General features: G+C 39.2%; 3 protein-coding genes across 7 annotated transcripts; all 3 read left to right on the forward strand.

Annotated features, from left to right (window-relative positions):
- The first annotated feature begins 218 nt into the window (after nucleotides 1-218).
- LOC133715510 (brefeldin A-inhibited guanine nucleotide-exchange protein 2-like) lies at nucleotides 219-10,195 on the forward strand. Its single transcript, XM_062142023.1, has 11 exons — nucleotides 219-1,592; nucleotides 2,738-3,055; nucleotides 3,253-3,598; nucleotides 3,676-4,098; nucleotides 4,186-4,475; nucleotides 4,704-4,977; nucleotides 6,595-7,094; nucleotides 7,181-7,502; nucleotides 7,633-8,011; nucleotides 8,134-8,810; nucleotides 9,294-10,195. Exons 1-11 carry the CDS (start codon nucleotides 415-417, stop codon nucleotides 9,903-9,905), a joined length of 5,319 nt encoding a protein of 1,772 aa, XP_061998007.1. The 5' UTR covers nucleotides 219-414; the 3' UTR covers nucleotides 9,906-10,195.
- Nucleotides 10,196-10,895: 700 nt separating this feature from the next.
- On the forward strand, nucleotides 10,896-11,864 carry LOC133717360 (probable calcium-binding protein CML23). Its single transcript, XM_062144064.1, has one exon. It carries the CDS (start codon nucleotides 11,141-11,143, stop codon nucleotides 11,717-11,719), a length of 579 nt encoding a protein of 192 aa, XP_062000048.1. The 5' UTR covers nucleotides 10,896-11,140; the 3' UTR covers nucleotides 11,720-11,864.
- Nucleotides 11,865-18,917: 7,053 nt separating this feature from the next.
- Nucleotides 18,918-23,249, forward strand: LOC133717044 (uncharacterized). Of its 5 annotated transcripts, none has more exons than XM_062143668.1 (6): nucleotides 18,918-19,748; nucleotides 20,551-20,637; nucleotides 20,810-20,908; nucleotides 21,744-21,790; nucleotides 21,888-21,953; nucleotides 22,842-22,990. In XM_062143668.1, exons 1-6 carry the CDS (start codon nucleotides 19,431-19,433, stop codon nucleotides 22,876-22,878), a joined length of 654 nt encoding a protein of 217 aa, XP_061999652.1. In that variant the 5' UTR covers nucleotides 18,918-19,430; the 3' UTR covers nucleotides 22,879-22,990. The 5 variants fall into 5 exon arrangements, with proteins under 5 accessions (XP_061999652.1, XP_061999654.1, XP_061999649.1 ...); XM_062143670.1 differs by having other exon boundaries at nucleotides 22,845-22,990; XM_062143665.1 differs by lacking the exon at nucleotides 22,842-22,990 and adding an exon at nucleotides 22,997-23,249 and having other exon boundaries at nucleotides 18,930-19,748.
- The last annotated feature ends 1,003 nt before the right edge of the window (nucleotides 23,250-24,252 follow it).

Genomic DNA, 24,252 nt, shown 5'->3' on the forward strand with positions numbered 1-24,252 from the left:
TTTTTTAATTATTTCCTCAGATTGAAGATATTGAATCCCCCGAGAGCTCCTCGTAGAATAATAGCATTTGAAAAACAGAGCAATCCATCCGCGTCAATAATACCCAAAACACCCGCCAAATTCAACCAACCCCCACAGCTACCCAAGGGCATTTCCGTCATTACATCTCAAATCCTTTGGACCTCCCACCACTCCATTGAGAAAACTCGGATCTAAATCTCGAAACAGAGATCAGTCTCAGTCTTTATTAGCCCCCTCTGTCTGTCTCTCTCTGTCTCTCTCTCTCTCTCTATGCCACTGAGTCAACTCACCGAGCGACACCGATTCCCAATTCGCGCCACGGAGTCCGGCAATCGGAAACCCTAAGCCATTTCTCCAGATCCGGCTCCACTCGACTCGTAGCCACCGCCGGGAATGGCTTCTTCGGAAGCCGATTCCCGTCTCCGACAGGTCGTTTCTCCCGCCCTAGAGAAGATCATCAAGAACGCCTCCTGGCGCAAGCACGCCAAGCTCGCCAACGAATGCAAGGCCGTCATCGAGCGCCTCTCCAACCCGGACAAGGCGGCCCAGCCCGCCGGCCCGGATTCCGAACCCGACGCCTCCGAGCCCGGCCCGCTCCACGACGGAGGCTCCGGTGAGTACTCCCTCGCCGACGCCGAGTCGATTCTCAGCCCTCTCATCGGCGCCGCCGCATCGGGAGTGCTGAAGATCGCCGATCCCGCCGTCGACTGCATCCAGAAGCTCATCGCGCATGGCTACTTGCGCGGCGAGGCCGACCCCTCCGGTGGCGCCGAGGCGAAGTTGCTGACGAAATTGATCGAGTCCGTTTGTAAATGCCACGATTTGGGGGACGATCAGATGGAGCTGCTGGTGCTGAAGACGCTGCTGTCAGCAGTGACGTCGATTTCGCTGCGGATTCACGGCGATTGCTTGCTTCAGATAGTGAGGACTTGCTATGATATCTATTTGGGGAGTAAGAACATAGTGAATCAGACGACGGCGAAGGCCTCGCTGATCCAGATGCTGGTGATTGTGTTCCGGCGAATGGAGGCGGACTCTTCTACGGTGCCGATTAATCCCATTGTGGTGGCGGAATTGATGGATCCCATTGAGAAATCTGATGCTGATGGGTCCATGACTCTGTTCGTACAAGGGTTTATTACCAAAATTATGTCTGACATTGATGGGGTGTTGAATCCGACGACGCCTACTAAGCTTTCCGGGCATGATGGGGCGTTTGAGACCACCACGGTGGAGACCACGAATCCGGCGGACTTGCTGGACTCGACTGATAAGGATATGTTGGATGCCAAGTACTGGGAGATTAGTATGTACAAGACGGCATTGGAGGGCCGGAAGGGAGAGCTGGCGGATGGGGAAGTAGAGAGAGATGAAGATTTGGAGGTTCAGATTGGCAATAAGTTGCGCAGAGATGCTTTTTTGGTGTTTAGAGCTCTTTGTAAGCTGTCTATGAAGACCCCGCCCAAGGAGGCATTGGCGGATCCGGAGTTGATGAAGGGAAAGATTGTGGCATTGGAGCTTTTGAAGATTTTGTTGGAGAATGCTGGTGCTGTGTTTAGGACCAGCGACAGGTACTTCTCACATTAAAATGGTTATCTTGGATGCTGCCACTTTGTCTTTGCTGTTTATCTATTTTGACTACCTATTCTGATTAAGCTGATTGGGTACCACCTGGTTGCTTGCGCTGCACTCAATGCAACTTCGTTACTTTGCTTGTTTGGGGGAATAGAGATGGTGCATGGGGATTTGACTTCATAAGGAGTTTAAAAGAGAGCTGTAGCATTGTTATCAATTAGAAATATTGCTAGAAATTTAGATAGATTTAATGTTTTAGGGATATGATGATTTGGCAAATCTTCTCCTTTTGGTCTTCAGTATAACACTATGTATTTAAGTGATAGTTGGCATGACAGTAGAAAATTAGACCACAGGGAGATAATGAGAGAATCACTTGTTATCAAGTTGTAGGGATAAAGGCTGGTGGATAGATATCTGGTGCCTTCTTAGTTAAGAATGGTTTGTATTTATTTATTATTATTGTTATTTTTTTAATGAGAAGTTAGGATTGGTAGCACCTAATCAATTGATTGTTTTACCTATGCTGATGTTTGCAAGTCATAGCGCAAGTGATGTCCTCGAAAGTTTGGTGCCTGGAAATTCTTACCATTATAGTGTCTGACAAGTGATAGCACCTAATCAATTGATTGGTTTACATGTTTGATGGTTATTGGATCAAGCATGTCTCAAGGCTTGCTGATCCATAATGCATTAATGCAGATATGCCACTTTTACTACAGAGCAAGTTAATTGGTATATCTCTGGAGGTATTAGAGTGATCTACAGATTAGAGTCTCTAGGAACATCTGTTGAAGGGAATATTGCATAGTTTGTCCCTTGAATTTGCTAGTTGGTAGATCTTGATAAGTCTTCTGAATTCTGACATTGCAATCCATTACATTTGCTCTCTTCAGTGATTTTGGTTTGCACTGGTGTGCATTTGCATAGTTCAGAAGTTTATGATTTACACAAATTTCCATCTTGTTACCCCGCTCCTCCTCCACTCCCCTTTCTGTTCAATTAGATTTGCACTTCATATCGTTGGATGCAGTGAAATGACTAATACGTTATGTACTTGTCTTCAGCATATTTCTGAATTTAGCTTGTTTTCTCCTACCCTGAGGTCTCTAAAGATTTTTTTTTTTTTTATATGGAACAGGTTTTTAGGTGCAATTAAGCAATACTTATGTCTGTCATTGTTAAAGAACAGCGCGTCAACTCTTATGATAGTTTTTCAGCTATCTTGTTCTATCTTCATTAGTCTAGTGTCAAGATTTAGAGCTGGATTGAAAGCAGAGATTGGAGTATTCTTTCCTATGATTGTTCTCAGAGTTTTAGAGAATGTTGCACAACCTAATTTTCAGCAGAAGATGATAGTGCTTCGGTTTCTTGAGAAGCTCTGTGTTGATTCCCAGATCTTGGTCGACATATTTATCAATTATGATTGCGATGTCAATTCATCAAACATATTTGAGAGGTATGCCATGTTCTTTCGTATGAAATCCACTCCCTGATATACAATACCTACAATTTTCAAAGCACTGAATAGTGATATATCCTATTTAGTAACAGATGTACCTGCATTTTTTCCCACACCTATATATTATACATGTGGTCTTCTGTTAACAAATTTGTGTTTTCCTTCTCCTGTTCCGTTGGTCCTGATATTGCCAGGATGGTAAATGGCCTTCTTAAAACTGCCCAAGGTGTCCCTCCTGGTGTTGCCACCACGTTATTACCTCCTCAAGAGGCAAATATGAAACTTGAAGCCATGAGGTGTTTAGTTGCTATTCTGAGGTCAATTGGGGACTGGATGAACAAACAATTGCGCATTCCAGATCCTCATTCTACCAAGAAATCTGAAGTAAATGAGAATAGTTCTGAACCAGGAGCTCTTACCATGGCAAATGGGAATGGTGAGGAGTCTGTTGAAGGATCAGATTCTCATTCTGAAGCCTCCAGTGAAGCCTCTGATGCTTTGACAATCGAGCAACGCCGAGCTTACAAGCTGGAACTTCAGGTAAGATAATTGTTTGGATTGCTATCAGATCCCTGTTCTGCCATGGCACTTAAAATCTAATGTATTTTTTATGGCAGGAAGGTATATCTCTTTTCAATCGGAAACCTAAGAAAGGAATTGAGTTTCTTATCAATGCAAATAAGGTGGGCAATTCACCCGAGGAGATAGCTGCTTTTCTAAAAAATGCATCTGGTTTGAACAAGACTTTGATTGGAGACTACCTTGGAGAAAGAGAAGACTTATCGCTAAAAGTAATGCATGCTTATGTGGATTCCTTTGATTTTCAAGACTTGGAGTTTGATGAGGCAATCAGGTCCTTTCTTCAAGGCTTTAGGTTGCCTGGTGAGGCACAGAAGATTGACAGAATAATGGAAAAGTTTGCTGAGCGCTATTGCAAGTGCAATCCAAAGGCTTTTACTAGTGCTGATACAGCCTATGTCCTTGCTTACTCCGTGATACTGCTCAATACTGATGCTCATAACCCGATGGTGAAGAGCAAGGTGAGATAACACATACCTGATTTAATTAGATGATTGAAACAGATTTGTAATTGATGTTTAACTCCCTCTGGTCATTACAACATGCAGATGTCAGCTGATGATTTTATAAGAAACAATCGTGGCATAGATGATGGAAAAGATCTACCTGAGCAGCACTTGAGGTCCTTGTATGAACGAATATCAAGAAAGGAGATAAAAATGAAAGAATATGATTTGGCTCCTCAGCAGATACAGTCGGTGAACCCTAACCGTCTTTTGGGCTTGGATAGTATCTTGAATATTGTGATCCGTAAACGGGGGGATAGTCAATTGGAGACCAGTGATGATCTTATCAAGCATATGCAAGAGCAATTCCAAGAAAAAGCTCGGAAATCTGAGTAAGAATAACTAGCCTCATGCGCTCATAAAGTTGCCTTAGCAATCAACTTTGGTAGTATATGCAACTGCACTGAAATTCTACCAGAGTCTTGGTTTCTTTAATAAGAATTTTGCGAGTCCAGAGTCCACTTTCATCTTGCAGTGATTTTTTCTTCATATATTTTAGAGCAACCTACAGTATCTTTTAAATTCGAATCTCAGTATATAATTGCATGGCTGTTTTGTAGGTCAGTTTACTATGCTGCAACAGATGTGGTAATTCTTAGATTCATGGTTGAAGTCTGCTGGGCTCCTATGCTGGCTGCCTTCAGTGTTCCACTTGACCAAACTGATGATGAAGTAGTTATTTCTCTGTGTCTTGAAGGGATTCGTTATGCTATCCATGTAACTGCCGCAATGTCCATGAAGACCCATAGAGATGCTTTTGTGACTTCACTGGCGAAGTTTACTTCCCTCCACTCTCCTGCTGATATCAAGCAGAAAAACATAGAAGCAATCAAGGTTGGTAATTGCTCTCCTATGCCACAGTTGTTGCACTGGATATGAATAAGCTTAATGATTGTACTAGTTGTTTTTCTGGAATTAATATGTTCACTTCAACAACAGCATAGACACCTCATGAGGCTCACATTATCTATGACTGACTCTTATCATTGATTGTTCTAACAGTCTGCTTTCTTTTGAGTAAAAACTTCACTCATTGAGTGAAATGATATCGTTAGTTGGCTAAAATTTTTGGTCTTGCTTGTTTTAGATCTGCCAGTTGTCTTATTATTAAGGAAGAAATGAATGGTGTATCTTGTGTGATGCTTGAGCATATAGGTTCATATAGGTTTTAGGTTTTAATTTTGGTCTTTGACTGCTTCACAGCTAAACATGAAGTCTATGAACACAGTTATAAGACAGTACTTCATTAATGGTTTACTTATATTTCTCCTTTAGTCCAATATAGTTTCTCCTCTATCCCAATATAGATGAACGCTATCCTGCTTTTGAGTGTTCTATTTCATGTGGTAATCATTTAAATGAGGTTGAGTGGCAACTAATTTTTCAATTTTGTAGGTTAACAATCCCCAGTTGTCAATCAACAAACCTTTTTCACTCTTTTGATGTTTTGAGTTTAACTTAATTGTGTAAGTTATCCATAATATCCTCAATGCAACTATCAATTTTCTAAAACAACGGTGTATTATGGACAGTTTATGTACTAAGGTTTGATTGAAAGTATAAAAAAAGTGAAAAGGGCATCTAGATTGACATTTTAATAACAACACCCCCTACTTATCTCATGTGATATTGTAGATTTGGAACATAACTTATCATGTGTTGAACCATGCCTTGCGGTAGATTTTGTAATAAATCAGATTTGAGGAAACCTTGAGAGCTATAACACCAGTTTTGTACATTTTGATGCCTTAACAACAAATATGGGGTGATCCCGTTTCACCTCTGGTATCCCTTTGAGGTCCTCTTTAGACTTTCATTGGCCTTAGAGCTAGTTTGGCAGTTTTCTACACAATGCTTCATGATTTGATCATGGAATTCTAACCTCAAGCTCTGTCAAGGGATTCTTAATTGTATATACTAATGTTATTTTAAACAAATGATTGGTATGTAGAACAAAACAAAGTTTGACCAATCCTTAGCAAACCACAAGGTTATTCAAAGGGGTATACTTGGCTACAATAAACATGATGTACTGTACCGAAATTGAGTCGCTCATTGAGAAAAGTAAAAGGAAGCGAAGCCATTTTACTTTGTGTAGTGCATAATCGGGTGTCTTGCATGGACTGGAAGAAGAGTGATTATAAAAGAGATGCAAATAACATCTATGAAATATAGTAATTATGGACAGTAAGTTTAGTAACTGTAATGTGTAAGGTAAAACATAATTAAGTTTGGGTTAGGTGTAGTCAGTATGTTAATCATGTGCTATTAGCTACTAAGTTTGCAAACACATTATTTCATGACCTGCTTATGGCTTATGTATGAGTAACTCCCATATGACTTATAGATATTTCCCTTTAGAACTTTCCCAATTCTGTAACTATTCAAATTTTTTAGCTTTGAGAAGGATCTATATGCATCTGATATTTCTTATTTGGCCATATTTTGTAGGCAATAGTGACAATTGCAGATGAAGATGGGAACTACCTGCAAGAAGCTTGGGAGCATATTTTGACATGTGTTTCCCGCTTTGAACATCTTCATCTCCTGGGAGAGGGTGCTCCTCCAGATGCTACTTTCTTTGCTTTTCCTCAGAATGAATCAGAAAAATCAAAGCAAGCCAAGTCAACTGTCCTTCCTGTTTTAAAAAAGAAGGGCCAAGGGAAGATGCAGTATGCTGCTGCTGCCGTGTTGAGAGGTTCATATGATAGTGCTGGTATTGGTGGGAATTCTTCTGGGATGGTCACATCAGAACAGATGAACAATTTGGTTTCTAACTTAAATATGTTAGAACAAGTTGGAGACATGAGCCGCATATTCACACGGAGTCAAAAGCTGAACAGTGAGGCAATTATAGATTTTGTTAAGGCTCTTTGCAAGGTCTCTATGGAGGAATTGCGATCTGCATCTGATCCTCGGGTTTTCAGCCTTACGAAGATGGTTGAGATTGCGTACGGCTCACCTTACTTCAAATCTTATTTGTGTGCTTCCATGACAAAATTATAGAGTTTGACTTAAATTGTTTTTTTTATTACAGGCATTATAACATGAACCGCATCAGGCTTGTGTGGTCTAGCATCTGGCATGTACTCTCTAATTTCTTCGTGACAATTGGCTGTTCTGAAAACCTGTCTATTGCAATTTTTGCTATGGATTCTCTACGCCAATTGTCAATGAAATTCTTGGAGCGAGAAGAGCTGGCTAATTATAATTTTCAGAATGAGTTTATGAAACCTTTTGTCATTGTTATGCGTAAAAGTAGTGCAGTTGAGATACGAGAATTAATCATCAGATGTGTCTCCCAAATGGTTTTATCTCGTGTGAATAGAGTCAAATCTGGATGGAAGAGCATGTTCATGGTACTGGAATATTCCCAACCTTTTCTCTTTATGAATACTTGCAATACTTGCATTCCTACAGTGGTTATTTACTTCATAAAGTTTATCTTCTTGCATAATATTTAATACATATTACTATGATTCTTTTCAGGTCTTCACTACGGCAGCTTATGATGACCACAAAAATATTGTACTCTTGGCCTTTGAAATAATTGAGAAGATTATTCGCGACTACTTTCCGTACATCACCGAGACTGAAACCACTACTTTTACTGATTGCGTAAATTGTCTAATTGCATTCACCAATAGTAGATTTAACAAAGACATTAGCCTCAATGCTATTGCTTTTCTTCGGTTCTGTGCAACAAAACTGGCTGAGGGAGGTCTTAGTTCATCAAGAAATAAGGACAAGGATGCATCTGGAAAAATATCTCCAACGTCACCTCAAGGATGGAAAGAAGGAAGACAAGATAATGGGGGAATGCCAGACAAGGATGACCATCTTTATTTCTGGTTCCCTTTATTGGCTGGTAAGGATGCTGCATGAATTGGCAGTTATAATATAATTTGCAAAGCGTTTGGGGACTCTTAGCAGAGCTTTTTATTATTTCAGACTGGAAGAAGGTTTAATTTATTGTTATCTTCTCTGCAGGTTTGTCCGAACTTAGCTTTGATCCTAGGCCTGAAATCAGGAAGAGTGCCTTACAAGTGCTGTTTGAAACTCTACGTAACCATGGTCACCTTTTCTCTCTACCTTTGTGGGAAAAGGTGTTTGAATCAGTGCTATTTCCAATATTTGACTATGTGCGCCATGCTATTGATCCTTCTGGGGAAAGTTCACCAGAGCAAGGGATTGACAGTGAAACAGGCGAGCTTGATCAAGATGCCTGGATGTACGAGACATGCACATTGGCACTCCAATTAGTTGTTGATCTTTTTGTCAAGTTTTATGACACTGTCAATCCTCTTTTGAAGAAAGTTTTGGATCTTCTAGTCAGTTTTATTGGACGACCTCACCAAAGCCTAGCTGGCATAGGTATTGCTGCATTTGTTCGATTGATGAGCAATGCAGGGGATCTCTTTTCTGATGAGAAGTGGCTTGAAGTGGTTTCATCATTAAAAGAAGCTGCCAATTCAACTCTTCCTGATTTTTCTTTCATTCTTAACGGAGATAGCATCATGGGAATCCTAGACTCTTCTTCTAGTAGAGAAGATCATGGAGGGTCTGGGAGGCCTGATGATGATTCAGAGAGACTAAGGACAAACCATCTTTATGCTGGCTTGGCTGACGTTAAGTGCCGAGCTGCTGTTCAGCTATTATTGATTCAGGTACTTTCTGTTCCAATTACTGAATAGCTTTCTATTATAAAATATGCCTATTAGATAAGCTTTGTCAGCATCTGGTTTATCTATGCTCTGCTTTTCTTGTGCTTCTTGAAACCTAGGCAAAATGTTACCTGCCATGTTTTTAATTTCTTAAATGCTTTTAGTCCTAGTGAGTGGCATGGAAACATATTGTCAAATTGGAATCCACATTTTATGAAAATTATTGCAATGAAAAATTTGAGATCTAGGAAATTTCACATCAACTATTTGTTAACAATTTTGTTAAAATTATTGTAACTTGCTTTTTTACTTCCTAATGTCTAAAACTAGAAAATATAAAGATACAAGAGTATGACGATAATGCTAGCGGTGTATAAAATATGCATGTTTTAATAATTAGTGGTATTACATCAAAGATATTACAGTCTGCATGTTATCATATCAATAAAGTTTCCTGATGATTCCATGATTCATTAAAATTTACAGGCAGTGATGGAGATTTACACCATGTATCGTTCTCACCTTTCATCGAATAACACATTAATCCTCTTCAATGCTCTGCATGATTTGGCATCCCATGCTCACAAAGTTAACACTGATACCACTTTACGGGCAAGGCTACAAGAGTTTGGCTCCATGACGCAAATGCAAGACCCTCCACTGTTACGTATTGAGAACGAATCTTACCAAATCTGCCTTACATTCTTACAGAATCTTGTAGAGGACAGGCCTCCAAGTTATGATGAGGTGGAGGTAGAGTCCCACATTGTGGACCTTTGCAAGGAGGTTTTACAGTTCTATATTGAAGCCGCAAGCTCTGGGAAGATATCTGAATCATCTAATGGGCAGCAGCACCATTGGCTGATCCCTCTAGGTTCTGGGCGACGGAGAGAATTGGCTGCACGTGCCCCGCTTATTGTGGCGACTCTCCAGGCCATCTGTTGCTTGGGAGACACTTCATTTGAAAATAACTTGTCTCATTTCTTCCCGCTGCTTGCAACCTTGATAACTTGTGAACATGGGTCCGATGAGGTCCAGGCTGCCCTTAGTGACATGCTCAGCTCATCTGTGGGTCCTGTTTTGCTTCGATCATGTTGAGCCGGTGAGATAGGGACCATGAAATTTGAGATGTATGATAATTTGTTCCCCAATTCTTGTAGTTTCGTCTTTATTATTATTATTTTTTTTTCATTATCGGAAATATAGTTTGATAGTGTATGAAGAGTTAGCAGTGTTTTGGATTGGTTGGCTAATGCTTTGAAACCTTCTGTAGTCTATTTGAGAGTATTAGCTCCCATAGAATTTATACATCTCTTCAGGAGTTCTGATGTTGTATGCTAGTCACATTTTTTACCATCTTTGGATAAATGAAATTGTTCTTATGGAAAGTGGCCTTCTATGCTGTGAATACACTCTTTCTTCGTATTCTTTTCTAGCTGGTTTTCAAAGGGTAGTGCTTACACATTGCTTATGGTTATGGATGTCTGTTGCTACAGATATAGTTGGTGGTTCTGGATATTTGAAGCGCTTTTCAGCTTATCATGCTGGATGGTACAAAGTTGTCAGCTTATCATGCTAGATGGTACAAAGTTGTTTTTCTATGTAGAACTATTTATCGAATCAGCCTTGATATTAAGTTCAAGGGTGGGTGACCATCAATTCTTTATCACCAAGTTACTGAGAAGACATTTTTCTACCCTATAGTCGGTCATTCTTAGAAGTAACACATTCTGCTTATTTGAGAATCACATTCCGCTTATGAGCTATATAACAAGTTGAGGTAGTAGCTCTTCCTAACCCCATAAATTCTTTAACTCTAGCAAGGCACCCATAACTCTAGTAAGGTGAAATTAGATCCTGAACTAGGCCAACGATCTTGGTATGTGAAATATAAACAGCACCTTGAATAACTTGACAAGACATAGGGTATGAACATAATGATCGGCATAAAACAACACCAGAAGTCAAAAAATCCTCAAATTACGGAGACAACAAGAGCTTAGCTAGTAGCAACTAGCTCAAAGCTAAAAACAGAAAGCTTTCAGAGTGACATATTATAATGATATACTATGCCGTCTCTTGTCGAATCATTAACTCAGCTGGCATCCACCAAACATGACCTGATCAACCACACCCTCTAGAAAGGACTTTGTCCCAACTCCCTAGAGATAGATATATAGATGTATCCCTCTCCCATATTTCACATCATATATATACACTATTCGAACCCATGCACATCAACCACTGCTCAAGTCGGAGTTTCATAACTATAGTGGTTAAAAAAATTTGTCTTTGATCTCGTTTCTTGAAGTGAGAGAGTTTCGGTTTTTAGGATGAGTTATTTTAGGAGTTGCTTGACCGCTCTCCGGTGGAGCACGTCTAGTGGATGCAAGAGCTTCCGAAAGAAGAGAAAAATGTCTTCCAACTCTGATGCACCGGCGACTACTGCATCGTCGTTTGCGGCCATGGAAGTGTCAAATCAGTTCAAGCAAGTGTTTGAGGTGATGGATGCAAACGGGGACGGGAAGATATCTCCGGTGGAGCTCAGTGAAGTTCTCTGCTGCCTCGGGTACAAGAACAAGTCCGCGGCGGCGAAAGAAGCTGAAGGGATGGTGAGAGAGATGGACTGCAATGGAGACGGGTTTATTGACTTGGATGAGTTCATGAATGCTGTGAATGTTAATGATACGAAGAGTAATGGCTGTGATGATCTCATGGATGCTTTTCTTATATTTGATACTGATAAGAACGGAAAGATTTCAGCCAAGGAGTTGAGGAGGGTGCTAGTTAGCCTTGGATGTGAAAGAAGCAGTCTCAAAGAGTGTAAACAAATGATCAAAGGGGTTGATAAGAATGGAGATGGGGTTGTGGATTTTGAAGAATTTAGGTTGATGATGACAAGAAATGTCTAAGTTGATCAAAGATCATGTTGAACTTTTAGGTTTTTCTTCATCAGTTCTACTTTGCAATCATGTATTTGCAATAGTTTGTATGAAGATAAGAAGGTTGATTGATTGTGTTAGAGATGTCTTAAAGTTTAGAAGAAACTTTGGAATATACCGCCACTAACAATGTAGTCTCGCTTTCTCCCTCTTTTCACTCATTGATTTCTTGGATTCGTCTCTTTCTTGTTTGACAGAATTGTCCAAATGGGTCCTCAATGTTTTGTCCAAACACCAGGGATTGGTTTGAATGTTTGATAGGATAGGTTTCTTCTTATCTTGTGACTTGTGTGATGTTTGCAAGAAAAGAAACAAAAATGCGATACATATGGCAGTCTTATTCTCATGATAAGGAACACATGGAAGGCTGTGGGAGTCCATTGGCATGGCACTTCAAATTAGAAGCATACATGGCTTCTGGCTTCAATTAATTACCATGTCATCCACAGTTTGTTTGGATCTGTTCGAGGGGGTGGACTCGGTGTGATCGGTTTGAGGGGTGAGGTTTAGACTGAATGAAAAAATTGCTCCAACAATAATGATTAGAGAAAATGTCCATTTACCCAAACTTGAGCTACATTAATCTCATTTACTCAAACATCTTAAAAAATTGTCCACTTACCCAACTAATTACATTTTTGGACTAAATACTGTTTAGTCCTTGAGCTTTTGACCATAAAATACTTCAGTCCCTGATTTTCTAATTTCACACGTTTAGTTCCTGTACTTCAAAATTTCAGACCAATAGGTCCTTGCCGTCTAAAACCTCCGTTAAGTCACGGTGAAATGTCTATTATGTCATCAGTTCTTTTTTTTTTTAAATAAATTTATTCCTTTCTCTTTTTTTTTTTTTTTTTTAAAATTTTTTTTTCTTTTTATTTCTTCTCCTCCACCCCCTACAACCTCCCCTACACTGCCCTCCCCCATGGCCACCGGCATCAGCAATTGAACCCCTGTCCGCTTCTGCAGGAGACTTCGCCAGTGCGACCTAAACCCGACACGGCGGCGACGCGCAACAGTAAGGATGAGTGGGCCTGCTTCAGTCAATTCCCAGCGGGGGTCTGGAGGCAGTGACCGGATCAGGGGGCGGAAGTTGCGGCGGGCTTGTGTTGGAGGACTAGGAGACCATGCTGTCCGAAACGGCGTCACCTGCCATCTTCAATCTGAGCATTTTCATGCTCTTGAGCCAAACCCAGAAATTTCCGACTCACCCTCCTCACTGCCGCCTCCAAATCCATGCCCCAATCCCCACCGCCATCACCAACGCCACTGCTCCACTGCCTAAAACCCAGCTCCCCAAAAACAAGATCAAATCTTGTCCCTCCGTCGCCCCAATTGTCACCGACCCACCCTCCATGCCTTCACCACAATTGTCTATCATCAAAGCCACGAAAGATCGAATTGAATTCAACTCCGGCAACCAGTTTCGACCCTTCTTTTGCTCTGTTCCAGAGCAACTCTTGGCATGGCTTATCTCTTCTTCTCTATCTCTCCTCCTGAAACATAGAGCATCATTACCCAAAGAAACGAACTCGACTCACCAAATCGACTCACTAATCGAGAGATGAGTTTGATTGTTTGAGGCTTTGAGTCACCCGACTCCACCAAATCGACTCACCCCAATTCAGCCTCATCCCTGAAATGAATTGGGCTTTCGCTGCTTTGGCTTAATTTTGAGGGAAATTTGGAGATTGGGGATTGAGATTTCTTAGCCGTGTTGGGTTGGAAGATGGAGAAGGGAAGCTGCTTTTCCCTTTTCTGAGAACCAGGAAGAGAGAGAGAGAGAGAGAGAGAGAGAGAGAGAGAGAGAGAGAGAGAGAGAGAGAGAGAGAGAGAGAGAGAGAGGGATCTGAGGAAGGAGGAATCGAATACATGAAGAAACAAACAGAAAGTAAGAAAGGGAAAAAAAAAATTCCTTTTCCAAAAAAATAAAATAATTAATTAATTAAAAAAAAGAATTGAGGGCATAATAGACATTTCACCACAACTTAACGGAGGTTTTAGACGGCAAGGATCTATTGGTCCGAAATTTTGAAGTACAGAGACTAAACGTGTGAAATTAGAAGGTCAGGGACTGAAGTGTTTTATAGTCAAAAACTCAAGGACTAAACAGTATTTAGTCCTACATTTTTTTTGCCCTAATACCCTATTAAGTATTTTTTTATTTATTTTTTAGACAATTTGCGCTCCCTCCCTTTTCCTTCCCTTTGTCACTTAGATAGAGAGAAGTCATCGGAGACTTTAACAGTCGCCAGATTACGGACACCGGTCGCTGGAGATCTCATAAGTCACCAGAGAATATTATTGCCCCTCAGTAAGACCCGATAAAAAGTTTATTGGCCATGATAAAAAGTTTATTGTCCCCCAATAAATATCCAATAAAATATTTATTGACCCCCCAATAAAAACTTTATTGATCCCCAAAAAAAATTTATTGCCCCCTAATAATAAATTTATTGCCTCCTAATAAATTTTTTATTGAGAGGCAATAATCATGTAAAATTAGAGTAATTAATGTCCATTCCAGCAAACACTGAAATACACCACTCAAAACAGAGAGATTATTCAAAGCACCGCCGTGCACTTGCACCAACATAAATGAATGGTTAGATTGCATTAAATACACTTTTTGTTTATTAAAAATAAAGTTGATAATAAATATCAATGGTTGAGATTATTTTATAAGGGTTGGGTCACTTGCACCGTCGGTGCATAGAATAATTTCCACTCAAAACATAAGATGTAGTCATTTGCTTATACATTTATACCAACTGAAATCATAATTCCCAAGTCAATTTTGAAAAAGTTTGCTGGGCAAAAGTCAAAAAATTACCAAACCAAGCATATAATATGTACTAGAGAAACATAACACCAATGATCTTCTACCACGTATGACTCAATGGCCCTTTGAGTTTTCTTCTTTGTTAATTTCCAACTCCATCGTCTTCATCCCACCAAAATTTGCACAGCCCGGCTAGTACTACGTAACAAGTATCATCATCATCATCGTGCTCTACAATCAACTTCAACACACTCGTACCTAATGGCCTTCTTCTTCTTCTTTAACATCTAAATCACAGACTTGCTCCTTTACCCACTCAAAAATGGATCCGACCGGCACTCCTCACCGGACCTTAAGTATCCAGCCGAAACTGAATTTGAAAGAGCTGTGAATTAGGCTTTAATTTTGGACATTTGGTTTTTGTTATTGAATGCTATATTCGAAGCTCGCTTTTTTGAAGGAGAGTGGATTGATTGATAGTGGAAATGTGGAATTGAATCAAGCTCTTCTAGTCTTTCGTTTTGTTTCCAAGCTCCTATAGTCTACTTCTTCCGATTTTGCAGAATTGGAGGTATGAAATTCGGAGCAAATTGGGATTGTGAAGATGTGTGAATTCCCCATGAGAGTGGAGGAGTTAATTGATAACAAAAGAGGATTTTAATGAAATCGGTAATTGACACAACACCAGTGGCTTCCAGTCCTACACCACCTTGCATTTTTCCTCAACTTCTGGTAATTTGTCTGCTTCACTTTGATTTTATTCCTTTCTAGTTGGATAGGTCATATCTGTTAAACAGCGACAAGCGTGGTCCGTGGCCCACCATTGTACCGATACTGTCCCAACTTAACCACCCGTTAGGTGTTGGGTTTTAATCACAAAAGGCCTCGGTACAATTGGGTAAGAGCCACCCACTTATAAGTTATATTTTATTTGTCACTTTTCCAATGTGGGATCTTTCCTCTCCAACACGCCCCCTCACGTGCAACCTAGCTCTAGGTCTGCACGTGAAATTCATTCATCCAATTCCCATATTGGAAATTGGGACACAAGTCTCATATTGGAGACTTGGTCAATACAATCCAAGGCCCACATTGGACACTTGGTAATTTCATTTCAGTGGCAATACAAGGAACCCCAATTTGGGCTCATGATACGTGCCTACGTGGAGACGCAATTGGAGAGGGACCCGCTCTGATACCATGTTAAACAGCGACAAGTGTGGCCGGTGACCCACTATTGTACCGATACTGTCCCAACTTAACCACCCGATAGGTGTTGGGTTTTAATCATAAAAGGCCTCTGTCTACACTCTTCTTCTTCTTCATAATCCGCAGATCCAGAGCCTCTCTCTCAAGTACTCTCTCTATTTCTCTCTGTATTTGCATATCTCTATAGATCTTTCTCTCTCTGTTTGATTCTAGTTGATATTAACAGTTTTGTATTTCGTGAAAACAGAGATGAAGGTGATCGCTGCATATTTGCTCGCTGTGTTGGGTGGCAAGACCAGCCCTAGAATCTGCCGAAGACATCCTTGGCGCCGGTATGTTTTGGCTTTCTATGATTCATTTGCTTATTGTGTGGTTAAACATAGACCCAAAGTTTGTGGCTTTATGATCGATTAGTGCTGAATCTAATTATGCGTACTCCGACAAATGACCCCCAAAATGTCTAAAGTTATGTTTGACTGTTTGAGTTTCTCTTAGGAGCTTTCTGTTCGGAGTTTTCGGGTTCAGGTCTTGCAGGGTATATTGGGATGTGGGTATCAGTTCGTGCCAATGTCGGGAGACAGTCTGCAAGGGAGGCATTGCAGATTTGCAGGTTCTTATCCTTCGTAGTTAGTTGTATGAGAATGCATCACTTGTCTGCTGCATCTTAATCATAAATTTATTAACTTTAGTCATTGAAATATTTGTAATTTAGGTTGGAGATAATGTCAGGGAATTATGACTTTTGAGGAATTTCGACTTTTGTTTCACACGCAAACAAATTTTGTCTATGCTTTCTTTTGATTCTAACTCCAATTTATTGACTTTCGTCAGCAACCTCATTCAAGTTGGTGACTCTGTCCTATAAGATTGCAAGTTAAATCTGTGAACAATGTCAATCCTGGTGCTATTCTCAAGGTACCCTTCCCTTGTTACAAAAAGAAGTTATAGCCAGGACAGTATGAAATACACCTACTTTAGTATTTCAACACTCAGCTTGTTATGGTCTCTCTCTGGTTCTATGTGTCCTTCAATTGTATCTTTCTATGTTTGTTGGTATTTTCCTTTTCTAATTTTTGAGAGGTTCGCAATTTCAGGGAGGCTCGTCGAGTCAAGTTGTAGACTGCATTCTGTGTCTCTTGTTACTAGTATCTTGTTGAAGTACTACATTGGGTCAGTTTCTTTTACCTGAGAATGAATTTCTTATAATAATAGTCACTACATGACTAACCTTATATCTCTTTTGCAACGCTCTGTAGCTTGGCCTGTTTTTGAAAGATCTTACTACCTCTATTAATAGCTTATGGTTCAGCAGCAATGGGACAGCTCTATTTCTTTCACATGATTCTCATTAAGAAGGTAGCTAGTTACTTTTCAATCCACAGCGTTGGACTTGTTTGTTTTCTAGCCTATTTGCTTGGATCATATTGTAGGATGAGTGGTTGTCGTACATGTGTTCAAGGTGTTATAAATTGTTGATGCTCGTAAGTTGTATTTTCTTAAAATGGTTTTGTTCTGCCTTTAAACACAAAGGTAGCAGGTTATGTTTGCCTTTAGATGCTTGTGGGTATGATATATGGCTACTAGTTCAAGTTGAAGTAGTTACAAGTGCGTATGCTTAATTGTAGGTGTTATTGAATGCTCGAGTCTGCCACCTTGAATCTTTTGTGTTCGTGGTTTCTGCTATAGTAGTTTCCAGTAATAAACCCTTTTCATTTTAATGTTTTACTACCTTTTGTGGGTGCAATGCAGGCCATCCTGCCACCAGATCTTGAAGAGAACTGTGGCTGAGATGTAAGGGCAGTAGGGCTACCATTCATGCACTTTGGCTCCGGTAGGAGAGGGATATTTTTTTTTTGGGGGTTATTCAATTCTGGGGATGGTTTGCTCTTTTTATTTTTTATTCTTGTTTTGTTTTGTGGCTCCAATGGCCTGTTTTTTAATTGCCTAAAAGGCTCCAATGGCCTTGGACTATATTGTTGATGGACATTATAAATTTTGGACTCAATTCTTTATTTTGAAGCTTTGAAGTTTGAATTATATGGACTATGGAGCATAGAACTATAGATTAGTCTATTGAAGTACAAAGTATGCATTAGTAAACTTGTAAATTCATTGTTAGGTTTGAAGAAACAAAAAACTTCTTGAGTTGCAATACAGAGAGGTAGAAATAGAAGTGGTAAAAATCTGTTTTTCTAAAAAAAAAAAAAAAAAAAAAAAACCGAAACTGGGCCGAACCGAACCGAACAGTTCGGGTCGGTTCGGTTTTCGGTTTCAACTTCTCAAAAACGCAAAACCGAACCGAACCGAACCGAGCCCAACTTCGGTTCGGTTTTCGGTTTTGGGCCAAAACCGAACCGATCGGAACCGAACCCACCCCTAATGTATAGTGCCAGTAAGGGGATCATAACATCGAATTAACCCTGAATTGAAGTATTCTTTTCTACTTGGTATCAGAGCAGGTTCAATCCTTTGAACTTGCGCTGCATCCTTTGAATCCTGAATCCTGAATCCCGAAGAACACCACAAACCGCTGCGTACCACCACCGTTGAAATCAAACCATCCTGAATTTCAAACCACCATCACCCTACCTTTTTTCGAAAAAAAAAAAAAAAAAAAAAAAAAAAAACTTTTTTTTCAAAAACATTCATATCCATCTTGAAACCCTTGAAAATCCAATCCTGCGAAAATCATGAATTCCTCAATGATGCAATCAAAGAAACAGGCTATGGGGCATTCGGTGACTACCGAATTTTCTGTTATGCACTACTACAAAAATCGAAACACACAACACTCATCACACAACAGAACTAAAATCTGCTGTTGTGTATTAACACAAACTCTGTCATACAACGGTAAAAATATGTTTCTGTTGTGTGAATGTAAGCAAATTGAAAACTTTTTTTTTAGGAAGATATTGCACAACTGATTTAAGAAGTTTCCGTTGTGTGAATGTGAGGCCTAAATGGAGGGAAATGAGCACATAATTCCCTCTCATATGGAGCTCAATTTGAACTATCCACACAACAGTTTTTTTTTATATCTGTTGTATAACGAAATGTTGTATGAATTTAGAGAAATCCTCTAGTTACACCTAGTGCAAGATGCACAAATTTGTACAACAGATTATCATAATTCTGTTGTCTGAGCATGGAAGCAAATTGCACAGCGCGGCAAAGTTTCACTCAAATGAAATTTATAGTCACAGGCGGCAAATTTTCCCTCTCAGCCTGATTTGTCATCATATACTCATACAACGGTCCGTTAATTTTCTGTTGTTGCAGAAACTTGAAGTCTCCCAATAAACAACTTAAAAGTAGTTTTTATTGAAACCAATAGTCTCGATCAAGGTTCACTCCACCTTTCTTCTGCCATCTCCCCTTCTTCTTCTTCTTCTACTACCCTTCTTCTGTTCCCAATATCCCTCTCTCTCTCTCCCCCACCCCCCCCAAATTTTCAATCTTTGGCCCTAAAGCTTCGACCTGTCTTGAATCAACCATGGATCTGGCCCCGGAAGAACTTCAATTTCTCTAAATCCCATTCTTCGAGAATCGATCTCCACCCCCAAACAGTCCCCCAAGACCATCTACCTCATAACCCTAACCCAAATTTTCCCTCTCTCCTTCGCAATCCTAGCCCGCTCTCTCTGAAGGTAGTGTTCAGTTGGAGGGTTTTTCCTTGGAGGTTTAGTAATGGTGTATTTGATATCATCAATCTGCAATCTAGGGTTTCTTGACACACTTAGCGAAACCTCCTTCCCATCCTCTGCACCGCCACTGAAACCCTCCTCAACGACGCCGGAGACCTCTCGGTGGGCCCGCAACTCGTATCTCTCTCTCTCTCTGTGGACTGTGTACAGGTCATTGAAGGATCTTTTGGGTGATGGGGAAGATTGTGTGGGGACGTTTGTGCAAGTTACGGTTTTGGAGATTTATAATGAGGAGATTTATGATGTGTTGTCTAGTTATGGTGGGTTTCGATGGCCTAGAGGGAATGGCTCCAATTCTAAGGTAATTTTGTGTTCTGAGTCTCTGTAAAGGTTTGATTTTTTCTATGGGTTTTTGGTTAAGATGTGGTTTTTGTTAGAGGTGTAAGTTTGGGTTTGGAGGACTGTTCTGGGTCTCTGTTTGTTTTGGATGGTTTTGTGTTCTAGGGTTTAGGATGGTTTCATGTTCTGGGTCTCTTTTGTGTCTTGAATTGTTGATTGGATCTCAAATAGATCTCCTGATTTATAAATGTCTTCACACTCGTCTCATGTTATTTAAGTTTTAGTGGAGTGTGGAATGTCGATGATGAAATTGTACCAAGTTCATTCTGATCTCTAGTAGATAGATCCACTTCTTCTGGAAAAAAAAAAAAAAAAAGATATACAGATTTTATAAATAAAAGGTATGGGGGGAGCCCAGTGTATAAGGCTTTCCCTCTAATTTTGAGTTTTGGGAGGGTCTGATGTATCTTATATACAACCTTGAGCCCCCAGTGTGCAGAAGCTGTATTTTGTTGTGCAAAGTTTTCCCTTAATGCTCTATACGAGTGTTGGACCTTATCTGAGCTAATGGGCTAGTAGCTACCATTAGCAAAATGGTCCCTTTAATCATTGTATAGCACATATAATTTTTATTCCACACGCAAGGTTGCTAACATTTTTCCATAAAGAATCTAATCACCATACTGGGCTTTATCATAATGTCTGAAATGCTGAACAACTTCTGGTGGCATTGGTTTTGAAAGTTCTAAGCGTTTATGAGCAATCCCATTAGTATTGTCATTGCATTGATTCTGAAGATCTATTTCTGTACTGGCTTACAAAAGCTAGTTTTTTTCTTCTACCAGATCACTGATTTGCCATTTTCTCTCTACTCCACATTTGTGGTTGAGGCACGTCATAGTTTCAATAAGGTTTGTATTCGGAATCAGACCTTTCTCACCAGTTCCATGTCTTATCAGTTTCTTATTAATTCATTAAGTCCTTAGTTAATCTTAATAATATCTTTTGATTTTTATTGTTATTGTCACTATGGCTGTATTATTATTATTAATGCTCATTCTAACGTTTGTATCTCTTTTGCAGCAAATGATATGGTTATTCTTCAGAGATATGTTGAAAGGAATTTGCCTTATGGCTATTCTTGGTCCACCAATTGTGTCTGCAATTATTGTGATTGTGCAGGTAAGATTTTGCGCTGAAACCTTTTCAGATGCAGTGCTTAGTTATGTCCGTTGACTTAATTGATGATTGTTTCTTGAATCCCCATTGTTGGATTTTTCTTTTGGGTAAATATTACAACTTCATATTATCTGCACTTTAGTTCTATGATATCATAAAAAACAATAAAACATCTCTCATGGTTGGTGGTTTTTCATGTTCAACTCTATGGTAGCAAAAAGGAGGTGCTTACTTGGCCTTTTATCTTTGGGGATTCATGTTTGTGCTCTCTCTTGTTATGATGATGATCTACCCTAACATAGGGCATCATAGAGATGATTGTTCATGTCTTGTCTACCTATCATTTGGTCTTAAAAGATTATCATTTTATTTTAATCTTATGATGTTTAACTCTGAGTGAGTTCTTTATATGATTTGTCATGTTGCTTATGATGTTTTGTACTTGGCACAGATCCTTACACTTTTACAGTTTAGGGGATATACTCTAGTAAGAAATTTGAGCAGTTTGTTTTAAAGTTTTGGGTTTGATACCCAGCCAGTCATCATTGGACTCATCATATTTCAGGTACCAAATTTTTTTGCTAATTAATGCCACTTCCCTTCCGTTCTTCTATCATAGATATTATAAAACATATACAAACCACATGTGTCATGTGAATAGTCCGTTTGTTAGGCTTGTGTGAACCATTTGCAACAAAAGATCAGGCTTCTTGGATGACTCATGAACTCCTATGTTTGGGCTATCCTAGATTCAATTATTAATCAAAACTTTGTTATAATAAAACGACCCAAGTTCCCAGCTGTATAATGTCTTTTGACTTCACTTTGTTGTTTGCAGCACACCATAATACCTGTCCAGCACCTAGTTAGCTTTGCTCTTAACTGGTGAGTCGAGCTTTTGAATTTCAGGTGAATCTATACTTTATCAGTTGATCCTTACTCGTACACTGCTGTATTTCTCATCAGATTTGTATTTTTGTAGGCTGATGCTTTTGCTACGGAGCTTGGTTATGCCGCTTCACTTCGAGCTGGTCTTGTTAGGTTACAGGTAATTTATCTAATTTTGTCCCTTGTTTGGAGATGAATTGATTTGCTCTGTTTTTGAACTATAAAACTTGAATGCAACTAAAGTTTCTATTGCTGTTAACACGGTTCAGACTACAAATGTATGTAATTGTTTCATTCATATTTATATATTTGCTGTTATCGATCCACACTCTGGTCTATTATTCTTATCTTTACTAGCTAAGAGTACAAATGCAGATGGAGGTTGTGGTTTTGTAATATGTAGATGCTTGCCTGAGCTGAGATTTAGTCGATTAATTTTGAATTATACAATATATATATATATATATATATATATATATATATATATATATATATATATATATATATATATATATATTATAGGTATGTATTTACAGAAAAAGATATTAGCTTTGATCCAAATTATTTCTGAAAAGATGGCCAGCCATCATGGGTTTTTGTGCATTTATATGGATTTTGAGGATCATTTGGTTTGTATTTGTATTTTCTGTCACATTCAATCTCTGTTCTTTGGAGGTTCACTCTGTGCACATTAATTATATATGTCTAGGATCGATCATCAATGTGGAGAAAATGATTTGTTTCCTGGAGAAATTGACAGATTGTGTTGAATATGTGAACTTGACAATGTGGTATATTTAATTGATTGTTTTGTGTCATATTACAATTGAATCGAGTGAGACTTAATTTATGTTAATGCTGCTATCCTTAGTACTCTCTTTACTCCTCAAATTTGATTTGGATGTTAAATTATGGTAATAGCTATGAGATAATATAGGAGTTCTTTTTGTTATTATTTTTGTAGCTTGCCCTATCTTAGCACCACTTCTGCTTTGTTTGGTTTTGATAACTGATTTCTGATCATTGCATCTAATTATATCTTATTCAGCAGCAACCTAAAGAATCTGAGGCAGTTTCGGCCATAGAAAAAGAAGTATTTTGTCATGAGTTAGGGTTTTGATTTTGTTGCTTGCACTTCTGTTTGGTTGTTGCTAACAGTTTGTTATTTTCTTCTGCTGATTAATTCGTCTAAATATATTGCAGAGAAACTGGGGCCTTGTGTGCAATGAAGGAAGTTGATCTCATTCCTGATGATCCAAAATCTGCAGAAAGTATAAAACAATTGGAGGAGGTCCTTCCAGGTTTTATTGATGCCAAAGGCAGCTGAAGGCTATAAGCGCCATCCAGAATATAAATGTTTATGATTCATGTATAACTAGCTAGGAATGCTCTTGTTGGGTACATTATCTAGTTAATTGAATGTATAGATGTTTGGATAATGGTACTTGAATTATATGGATTAGAGTACTATTTATATGGTAATATATCGAGCATTATATCTGGACAAACGTTTATATGGATATTCTTCTTATTGTCTAAGTTTCAATCATACAACACAATACAAAACAATGTGTTGTATGACTGCAAAAGAGTTCAAAATTAAGGCTTCTCCTACAACAGTTACTAGATGTTGGCCAATTTGATTACAATATTCACACCACAGTTAACCAGATATAGCTATTGTGTGAACTAACAACCAACAACAGAAAATAACAAAATTCTGTTGTATGAGATTGATAACACACAACAGAAATAATAGTATCCCTGTTGTCTGAATGAATCAACAGACAAGAGATATCATTTCATTGTAGTTGTGTGTTATGTATCTCAGACAACAAATGAACAATATAGCTGTTGTGTCTTATTCATCTCCGACAACAAAGAAAATTACAACTGTTGTGTGTTGTAATCTCAGACAATAGCTATATTTAATTTTCTGTTGTCTGAATGGCCATGTCAATGCCGAGGCATCCTCTTGCATGCCATGCCAGGCACAATCCTGCGCAGAATTCGCACAACAGAACTAATTATCTGTTGAGGAAATGGATATTGCACAACGGTGAATTCACCGTTGTCTGATTTTTCAATCACACAACACTCGTTTAGACCACAGTGAGGCTGGTCATCACACAACTCCAAATCTCCGTCGTCTGATTAACTTATTGTAGTAGTGATGGCTCAACGCAAACAGGGTCCTCCAGGCTTCTCAGGACCTTCTCCACACCGTCCTCTAGGTAAACCAAATCCATATGCAAACAAAAGGTGCATTATCTGTGGGGAATTAGGTCATAGCAAGGAGCGGTGCTATGAAATGATTGGTTACCCTGATTGGTGGGACTTCACCAAGAAACCGCGAAAGAATCTGGGCAAGGCCGCTGTTGCTACTACAGAGAAAGTTTACCTAGACAATGCCTCTGCTAATGTAGCGCAGTCAGGTATGAAGGGTAAGGTTATTTTTA

The sequence above is a fragment of the Rosa rugosa genome, chromosome 6, assembly GCF_958449725.1.
Source record: "Rosa rugosa chromosome 6, drRosRugo1.1, whole genome shotgun sequence".
NCBI lineage: Eukaryota > Viridiplantae > Streptophyta > Magnoliopsida > Rosales > Rosaceae > Rosa > Rosa rugosa.